This window comes from Pteropus vampyrus, unplaced genomic scaffold (assembly GCF_000151845.1).
Source record: "Pteropus vampyrus isolate Shadow unplaced genomic scaffold, Pvam_2.0 Scaffold144, whole genome shotgun sequence".
Taxonomy (NCBI): Eukaryota; Metazoa; Chordata; class Mammalia; order Chiroptera; family Pteropodidae; genus Pteropus; species Pteropus vampyrus.
In genome coordinates this window covers 382,145-392,182 of record NW_011888925.1, presented here as the reverse complement: position 1 = coordinate 392,182, position 10,038 = coordinate 382,145, and the positions used below count along the sequence as shown (strand labels likewise).

Here is a 10,038-nt window from a genome sequence, read left to right as displayed (position 1 = left end):
CAGGCAAAGGGGTCAGGGTGGAGGCACCCCTAGACAGGTGGGGACGGAGAACTTAGCTATTGGGGGTGAGGAAAGTAGCTGTCTCATAGAGGGGACCTAGCCCTGCCTGCCATCTAGCAAGGCCCAGGGAACACGGCTGGCCGCCCTGTGGTCACAGGTTGGCATCGCCCGTGCCCCAGCAGGGCTGTGTGTTCTGAGAGGGGCTGGGGTCTGCTGAGCTCCTCCTTGAGCAGCTCGGGCCAAAGGCTGAGTAACCATATCTATGTCTAAGCTCTTCTGAAGCTTAGCCTTTTGGAGGTGGATGCTCCTTAGATACCAATTATAGCTCCTTTTAAAACAGTACTGCCTACTGAACAAAGTGGAGGTGAGTTTGTTCTGACTTTGGCCTGGGCAGCTTAGGGAGCCCTGTGCTCTTAGCCAGCCACCATTCACAAGGCTGGGTCAGCAGGTGTGTGTGGGGGGGGGGAGGAGGGGGGATTATGTGCCCAGTCTCAGGAGGCTGTGAAGTCCCTAATGCAGAGGCCAACAGGATCGGGCTGGTAGTGTAGAACCCAAAGGCCCAAATTTAAATCCCTCTGCACCACTTATCAATTCGGTGACTGTAGGTACGTCTCTTAACTCTCTGTGCCTTAGTTTCTCCTCTGTCAAATGGGGATAATGTACCTGTCTCCCAAGTCAGGATTTGATGATCTATGTGTATAGAGCCCCTGGCTCCGTGCCTGGCAGGTAGTTAAGTGCCCAGGAAGTGGGAGCGATCGTAATTAAGGAAAGAGAGTGCCAAACAGGAAGGGCAAGGAAGGGCAAGGCAGTGAGCTGCTTCCCTCCACCTCCTTCGACCCTGCTGCAAAACAGGTCAGAAGTCTAATTCCAAAGGGCCAGGCCTGTCTGGCCCCAAAGAAACTAGGTTAGCCTGGCAGGGGGAGGGAAAGGAGGGCCTCTTTGGGGTAGGTTGTCACGACAGGCAGAGGCCCCTTGGTCCGCGTGATCACTGTGTCCTTGTGGAGATTGTGTCATTGTGGAGATTGTCACCCCCTGGTGGGGGCAAGGACAATGCCTCAGAGCGTGCCACTAATGCCAGACTCTTCCCTCTCTCCCCAGATCTACCTGTCATGGAAGAGCGGGCCCGGGGAGGTGAAGCACTGGAAGGACATGATCGCCCGTCCCCGGCAGCCTGTGGCCCAGTGGCACCAGCTGAAGGCCTGAGTGGGGCCGAGGGAGGCCCAGGGGGCCGAGGGCCTGGGTCCCCATCATGCCCTCACCACTTTATGCACAACGCCCGGCCTGGCCCCCCTGCCGTGGGTGAGGGGAGGACCCTGACGGCTTGGCCAGGGAGGGGTCCCAGGAACCATTTGGGCCCCATTTCTATCGAAGTACCAGCCCCATCCTCCACCGTCCAGCTCTGGGGGAGGGGCTCTGGGAGCCATTTTCCTGCTTTGCCCCTTTCCTTCCTGACTTGCTGACACTAAAGGAGTGGGGGAGAGCATGAGAGCCAGACAGACGGACAGGCAGATCCCTCCAGACGCCCGCCAGGGGGGCACGGTCCCCCGTTTTCTTTAAGGCAGTGCCTGGAGTGGAGAGAGGCCGCCCCCTCCCCAGCCCCTGATCTGGACCCAGGAAGGGGGAGGTCGAGGCGTTTGGCCCCGGCCTGGCCAGGAGAGGCCCATCCGAGGGCAGTTTCAGGCGCCAGCTGGGCCCTGAACGCCAAGGATAGTATATAGTCCCCTCTGGGGTCCTGGAGCCGCAGCCCTGTGTATTTGTGTTGTGTCCACCGTGCGTGTGCGTGTGTGTGTGTGTGTGTGTGTGTGTATGTGTATGGGGTGGGGGGCTTGCTCCCTGTCCCCCTGGGGCCGGCAGTGCTGAAAGCCATGCAGAGAGGGCAGGCTTTCACGCAGTGAGGCAGGATTGGAGGCCTGGAGGGGACAGTGCACTCACTGAGCCAGGGGGTGAGGAAGGAGAGGCAGGTGAGGGCTAAGTGGGGTGGGGACGGGGGAGGAGGGGCCGACGGAGCTGGGCCGAGAGCTGCACTGCCTCCTGCTGTTTCCCACCTACGTCTCCGCTCCCTCCTCTATCTCCCCGCGTCCCCCAAGACCCCTCTCAGCTCACAGTGCTCCAGGAGATCTTTCCTCAGCAAGTTCATCTCTCGAACACGGTTTTCCACCTTTTAGGCACCAACTGTGGGCATCGCTTTCCACAAGGAGTCGCCGCCTGCTCCTTTCCTTCTCGGGATCTCAAACCCCGCTTGTCCTCTTCCCTACCACCCTCATCCTTCCCAGATCTCACATCCCAGCCATGCTGGCAACATTCCCCATGATTCCCAGCCTCCTTCCCCTTCCTCATCTCTCCCTGCCTGTGCAGACCTCCCTCCTCACACACCCACAGCTCCGCCCCTCCATCCTCCATGCTGGAGGACGTTCCTTTTCATCCCCTGCCCTGCTCTCGGATCATGCATCGCCCGACCTTCTCCGGGAATGTCTTCTCACCTTGCCCACTGCTCCCCGTCCCTCAGAGCAGCTACTTCTGCCCCTCTCAGTTCAGGCAGAGGAAGCAGGGGAAATTCCAGGATTCTGAGTTCTGAGGTTGCCCCACCCAAAGAAGCTGTGCTTTCTCCACGTCAGCTGCTGCAGAGACTAGACCTGGCTTCCCCTTGGAGACAGCAGATTTCGGAATGATCCCTGGTTAAGCCCGCTCATCCCCACGCGAGTCCTGGTGTTGATACAAGACAGCTGGTTGACAGCCTCCAATCCAGGGGTCTGTGAGCAGGGGCCTAACATTCCCGGCACACGCCGCCAGGTGGCGCTCGGTCACCGCAGTCTGTGAACGCGGTCTTGGACCACAGTTCTACCCCAGATGGGGCTGATGCCTCAGGGAAGGAGCCTCTGGACAGGGTCCCCACTTACAGATCATGGCAAAAGCATAGGCATGTAGGAACCATTTTCCTTCAGTAGGCTTTCCCTTGAGCTGAGCATTCTGCTCTGTGCAGCAGACGGGTCACGTTTTTTGCCCATATCAAAGTTTTCTCACAGTGAACGTCACCCCTGCTTCCACGCCTTTCCGCCCCCCCCCCCCCGCCCCGGATCTGGAAGAATATCACACAAAGTAGGTGAATTATTTTGTAAAGTGAAAAGTGCTAATGTACAGCAAATAGTCACCCACATTCCTTGTAATCTAAATTTTTCTCTATTGTAGCTTTGCTTAAAGTGGGGGTCTACCCCAACTGCACCGTCCTGCCGGGCGGGCTGTGGACCAGCCCCTGGCGGGGACAGGAGGGCAGAGACTCGGGAGGCTGTGGGGAAGCGAAGAGAGGGTGCTGCCTCGAGAGGCGGAGGGGATCCTGTGCCCCTCTACCCCGCGGGAGGCGGGCGAGTGAGCAAAAGGCGCCCTGGCCTGCTGCAGAGCCCCCCAGAGATCCAACCAATTTGCAAAGAGTGGGCGGGGCAACTGCATCCCTTTTTCCCGAGCCCCGCCCACGGGACGCTTAGCCAATGCAGAGAGCACCTCCCGGCAGAGTCTGTGCCCTGTCTGATCTCACCCAGGAGCATTAATGAAAACCTCCTGGGGTTTCTCTAACCCCCAGCCTCAAAACCCAGACGCAGGGAAAAGGCAGCAAGTGGTAGGCCAAGGGCCGGCACCGGTGGAGGCGGGTGGTATGGGGTGAGGGTGGGGGAGGTCTAGGCATCTAGGAGAACAAGGAATGGGGGAACTTGAGGGTGGGGGAGGGCACCGGAGCCCAGCCACCATCCCAGGACCTTGGGCGGTTCTCCCACACTCCCAGGGCCTCAGTTTCCCCATCTGTAAAATGATGGTAATAATACTTCACCTACCTCATAGGGGAGGTTGTGAGGCCGCCGTCACCTGATCTGGGGGTCAAGACAGGAGAACTCAGAAGGTGCTACCCGCGAGCAAAGTATTATTACTGTAGTCTGACAGCGAGGCCCACCTGCACTCCTCTCATAGAGCCTCCAGGGATAGCCAGGGCCCACCTGGGCCTATCTGTCTCTTCTGTATCCCAGGTCCCTTCATGAGCGTCACCTGCTGTCTTTGTGGGCACCCTAGACTTAGTCGTTACGTTGTTCAGGTGCCCTTTCTTGTGACCATCTCCCCACGGAACTGCTGTACAATTCCACCTGCCCTAGGACCCCGCACCTGCCCACCGGCGCCAGACACCAGGAAAACAGCCACAAAACAGCCAAGGGGGCCCCCCAGACCCCCCAGCCCGGATGGGGCCCCAGGGGTGGGGATCGGTGGCCGTCGTTTGTATTGTGTTTGAGTCTTTGAGCGCAAGTGTTTTATAAAAAAAAAAAACAAAAAAAAACCCACCGTCACAAAAAATTTTGCAGCGAAGAGAAATGAAGACAAACCGAAGAAAAAAAAGGAAAAAAGAACCATACGAAAATTTCCCACCACACGCACCCTCTAAGCCAGCAAGACTTCCTCTTTGCAAAATCATATTTTTGTGGGAATGGGCCCTGTTTTTTGTGGCAAGGCCCGTTCTGATTAATAAAGGATCGTGGAAAAGCAGGGCCTTGGCTGTTTCCTCCGTGGGCCCCAGCCCTCCCTCGCCCCCCAGGGGAAGAGGCATTGGTTGAGGGGGATGGGTAGCCTGGGGCTGAGTCTCCCCTCAACTTCTCACTTTGGAGATTTGTCTTCACTGGTGACGAGGCCCTTCTAGCCCCTCTTCAGATCTAGAATGTCAATCTAGCAGCTGCCCAGAGGGCGAGGGAGCAGCTACTCCTCGCAGATTGGGCCTGAAGCAAGGCTTGTTGGGAGTGGAGTCTTCCTGAGGTCTGAGGGGTACCTCTGTAGCTCACCCACTCCAACATCCCCTCCCTCGGTGCCCAGGGGACCCTCACTACCATCCGAAGCAGGTCAGACAAATCAAAGGGAGACCCTCCACCTTCCCACCACCGCCTGAACCCTGGCTGGGCCACTGCGGGGTCAAGTGAGCGTTTTGCCCCCTTCCTGGTCCCTGTGGAGCTCCAGCTCTGTGGGCTGAAGCCGTGGCATCTCTCCACCCTTTTCAGGTTGAATCCTTTAGGATTAGAAAAGTCTCTCCAACTCTAAAAAAGCCCATAGCCAGACCCAGCCTGAGGGAACTGTGCCCCAGCGCTCGCTTCTCCAGCCACTGTGGCCCCAGGAAAACTATTTCCTTCTTCCGTCTCGGTCTCTCAGACCTCAAGGGAGCAATAACCAACCGTTCCAGCCCCTTTCCCTTTCCTCCCCGCCCCCACACAACCGCCAGGGGAAGGACTACTAGTTCTCAGAGTACCTCAGAAGGAAGGTGCTACCTCTGTGTTAGGCACAAAGGCAACGAGCCCCCTCCACCCTTGTCACGTGTCCACCTGCTGGCTCCTGCCCCACTCCAGAGCGAAGGGGGCCATCATGCTTTCTGCTCCCCAGCACCTGGCTGGCAGCTGCTTCCTTGAGGTGCACTAAGCACCCCCACCTGAAGCTGCCTGTCCTCTCCCTTCCTGCCCCATCAATTTTCTGACAACCTGGTTTAAACGTAGGATTAAAAGGCGGTTATCTCTTTTGTCCTCTGATCTCTGTCCCAGGGATTGGAGAGAGTCCTAGCGTCAGGTAAGTAGCCTCAAGAGCGCCCCTTGCCAGAACCTCTGTTCAGACTTTCTCTGGGAAAATGGCTCTGGAAAACTGGGCCTGAAAGCAGGGACAGCTCGGCCCCCGCAGAGGTGACGGCCCCTTGCCGTGGGCTCGGGGCCTCCTCCTGGACTTTTTGCCTCATTCTCCTGCCTTCGCTTCACTGGGTCTCTCTTCATCCATGGCTATACTGAGAGATTCGCCTCTCCCTCCCTGTGCCTGGGACCACAGTCTATGGTGTTCTTTCTCCTGCAAGTCCCTCCCGGCTTCCACAGCTTTCTGTAAGGCCGTCCTGGACTGCATCCGGCTCTCCTCCCCTCCCCCACAGAGACAGCCAGAAGGACAACGCTTGAACATGCTGTACGCCCCAGCCCGTGGCTCCCCTGACCATCTGTGCCCCTCGAAGATGCCCTGTTCCCTGTGTTTGTGTCCTGTGTGTATGTTTTGTGTCTCGTTTAGATTGTGAGCCCCCCTGGGCAGGGCCCCCTGTCTGAATACATGTTCTGTGTGGCACACCTGGGTGTGCTAATAAATGTCCATCCTCGGAACAAGAGCGCCCGGGTGTCTTAAGGAAGCTTCGAGACAGATGGCTAAGCAAGCCCATGTGGTGGCTTTGGAGGCAGGGAGGTGCATCTGGACAAGGGCCCCAGTCCCCAAGCCACCCCGTTCTGCTTTCCCGAGCCCCCCGAGGGCGGGCAGGAAGAGTGGGATGGCGGTAATAAAGCTAAGAAAAGATCCGAGCCCTCCCCGCATCTTGGCTGCTCTGCGGGCCAAGGGTTCTGGCCGTTGGAGGCTCCAGGAGGGAGGAAGAACAGGTACGGCTGCCACCCACTTTACACCCAGACCTGACCGCCAGCCAAGGACAGAGGGGGCCTCCCGCAGTGTGGATCAAGCCCTGGGTTAGGAACCCTAATATCCATTTATGGGCAAGTCACTCCCTCCCTGGGCCTGTTTCTTGCGCTGCCACCTCCTCTGCCTTTGTCCTCCTGGTCCCCACTGCCTGCCTGCCCCCTCCGATCTGCCGACTCCCTGGGCCTCTGCCCTGCCTGCCTGGCACAAACGCAGCTCTGCCAGGGCTCTCCTGCCCGGCCACCCCATGGCCCACACACCGCTCGCTGCCCCCACACTACTCAGGGAACTGCAGACCTGGCGTTGTTACCAGTGTCCCTCCGAAATCGTCTCCCCTTCTCCCTGCTGCCCTGAGGCCAAGTGAGAAGTCACCGGCAGTTAGGTGGGGGGCGGGCTAGGACTCGGTATACAGTATTCTCTTAGCACCGAGGGGAGCTGTGATGCCCAGCTGTCCCTGGCAACAACTCCCTTCGTACCCTGGTCACCCCCATTTCTGCATGGAGGCAGAGCCCCTCAAGAGTGCTCCCAAGCCAGGCATCAGCACCCACTCTAAGCAAACTCTCTAACTTCTCAGAAGAAACTGACGGTGGAGAGCAAGAGAGTCGCGAAGCTGAGGACCGGGCCTCAGGATGGCCCCGGGGGACACATCACGGGCAAACGCAACAGGGGAAGAGGGTCAGGGAAGTGGACCAGAGAGAGGAAGGATAGTGCCCGCAGTTATGACTCCAGGGTGACCATGGCTCCCCACACCCCCATCCCTTACATCTCAGATTTGCATGAAGGGAAAGTAGAGAAACATCAGGTTGCATAGAGTCCTGAGTTGCAGCATTGGATCTAGATAAACCCAGCTCCTCATGTGCAGATGGAGAAACTGAGGCCCAAGAGGCCATGACTTACTCAAGGTCACTCAGTCAAAAACAGAACTGGGCCTGGAACCCATGCTTTCTGATTCCAGGACTGGTGATCGTTCTCCCGTGCCATGACTTGCGTCACGGGGTCAGAGGACAGTCTCTGGTCTGCTGCCACGCCCACACCACCTGAGCGACCTGAGATCTCAGTTCCTTACCCCAAGTTCCCAGAACCGGGAAGGCCCACTGCCCCTGATGGAGCCGCGACAGGGGGAGCACGGGCACCTAAGGAGCCTTAGGAGACACAAAGTCTGCAGCAGCCCCAAACCCCTCTTCCTCCTCAAAAAGGAGGCAGCCTCCAATCTTTCCCACACACCGGCTCTTTCTGCCCATTTGAAGCGTTCGCTCTCGTTTACAGGCTGACGGCTCCAGACCATTCCTGGCCTCCTCCTAACCCAGGCTCAGCCCGGTTGCCAGCAGAGCTGCTGGGCCAGGCCTGACCTTTGGGCCTTGAATGACATCAGTCCTGTTGCCATGGTGACGGTGGCCTGGCAGCATCTTCTCATGGGAGATAGGCCTCTAGGCTTGAGGCTTTACAATTTTCCTCCTTTCTTTAAATCTTCAAGATTTTTTTTCCTGAACAATGAGAGGAGAAAGTAACACCGTAACTGAATAAAAAGACACTAAGAGGGAGAGACAGAGGAAAAGAGAGGGAGATGGAAGGAGAAAAGAGGAGTCCCAGAGGGAAGGTTGGGGGTCAGCACCGGTGAAGAAATAGAGAAAGGTCAGCCCGGCTTGAGGGAGATTCAAAAACATATTAAGGGCGTGGGATCTGAGAATTCAGCTGGTGAAGACCGAAGGGTGGAGGGTGATGCAAGGGGCTGGGATGCAGAGGGTAAGATAAGATACTCCAAGACCTGAAACCAGCCTTCGGCAGCCAAAGCCATTCGTGTCCGAGGAAAAGTGCTTGTTCCCCAGACAAAGCACAGTTGGCTGGACCCGGCTAAAGCAGAGCTGGGGAACATGGACAGAGGGCAGTGCCAGAAGGAGCCCAGGGTCCCCACAGCAATGGGACCCAGTGCTCCCAGGGCTTATAAATAAACAGGCATGTGGGAAATGCACATTCTTTCTCCAAGAAATGTATTTTATGTTTACAGCCAGTTTTTTTTTTCTTCTTCCTAAAGAAAACACTACCATGTGGGGCCCCTGGCCCTGACGGTGTCCCTGAGTGTCCCCGGCCCTGGCCCCGTCCTCCCATTATTGCTTGGGTGGGAAAGATCCGGCCCTGGGAATTGCAGAGCGAGACTCCACTCCTCACCCCCTTGAGGCTGTCCCTGGTGACGGAGTAGAGGCACACAGTGCTCGTCCCATGCCCCACGCCGTGCCAGCCACACTGACTGTGCCCATTTAAGGGCATGGGGAGTGCAGGCAATGGGAGAGGCACCGAGACAGCCTCCCAGGGCAGAGAGCCCCTCTCTTCTGTGCAGGAGGCCTAGAGGCGCAGTGGCTTCTTTTCAAAATTGACAGCTGGAAGGTTCAGGCTGTGGAGAAAGAAGGCAGAGCTCTTTTCCCAGCGTATTTCTAGGCACAAGCTGGAAGGAGAGGACTGAATAAAAGACAGAGGTGGAGACCCTGCCTCCTGAGTGCCCCTTCCCCATACAAATTTTGGGGGGCCTGGGGAGGGAGGTATGTATGATGAGCCCCAAAGGAGGGGCAAGGGCAGCTGCGGTGTTAGGGCCCCAGTCCCAGTTTCCAACTTCGGTCCTGGGCCCCAGTCCCTCCAGACCCCTGGGCCAAGCCGTCCTCCAAGGGCGGGCAGTCCTGCCTTGCACAGGCATGCGGTCCACTCGGAGGTAGCGGCTCCTGCACCAGAAAGGGTAAGTCTAGGAGATCCAAATTCCAGGAGGAGAAAGGGACGGTGGTGGGCACCCTGGGCATCCAGACTCAGCTCAGGTGAGGATTCCGCAGAGGGTGCTGACCCTGGTTCCAGGTAGAAGCTGGAGCCTCTAGAGTGTTGTCAGTGACGCCATCAGGGACAGGACAAAAACACAAGGGACTGGATGGAGCCCAGACTTCTTGGTCTGACCACTGCCCAGAGACCAGCCAGAAGGCAGTCTCCTTACTACCCAGGAGTGTCTGAAGATGGCCTCCAGGCCTGCCTGTCCCCGGCAGCTCACCCAAAGTGGCCCCCCTTCTGCCCACCGCTCTCACGGACCTTCCCAGAGCCTCTCCTCCCAGAGAAGCCCAAGACCATCACCCAGAACACAGGCTCAGGTGCCCAGTCCTGGAGCGGCTTCCAGGGCGCGGAGGTTGCTCCCAGAAGGCCCCAGAACCCTGGAGCCACCGCCCCCTATAAGCAGGTCTTCTTCTTCCTCATCTTCAAAGGCTGGCACAGGGCGCCGGGGTGGCGGCCGGGGGATGGGCTCGTCGCGCTCCGCCATGCGCTCGACGGCGCCCTCGCCTACGAGGAAGACGGTGTCCGCGACGCGCGGGGGCCCAGTGACCGGGTTGTGATCGTAGGAGAAGACGCGCAGGGCGCGCAGGGGATGCAGGTCGGGGAAGCCGCCCAGGCGGTTACGGTCCAGGTCGAGGATGTGCAGGCGACCCATGCGCAGCAGCGCGGGCGGGAACTCCTCGAAACGGTTGCCGTAGAGCCAGAGGCCGCGCAGGCCCGTCATGCGTGGCAGGTCGGCGGGCAGCGCGCGCAGCCGGTTGTCGCCCATCTGTAGCGACTGCAGCGCCACCA

General features: G+C 58.4%; 1 protein-coding gene across 1 annotated transcript; it reads right to left on the bottom strand.

The window, feature by feature from the left end:
* Positions 1-8,430: 8,430 nt before the first annotated feature.
* Positions 8,431-10,036, bottom strand: LRRC10B (leucine rich repeat containing 10B; the record flags this gene model as incomplete). Its single annotated transcript, XM_011368953.2, has 1 exon — positions 8,431-10,036. A coding segment is annotated over one exon (474 nt), but the record flags the coding sequence as incomplete, so codon positions are not given.
* Positions 10,037-10,038: the final 2 nt, after the last annotated feature.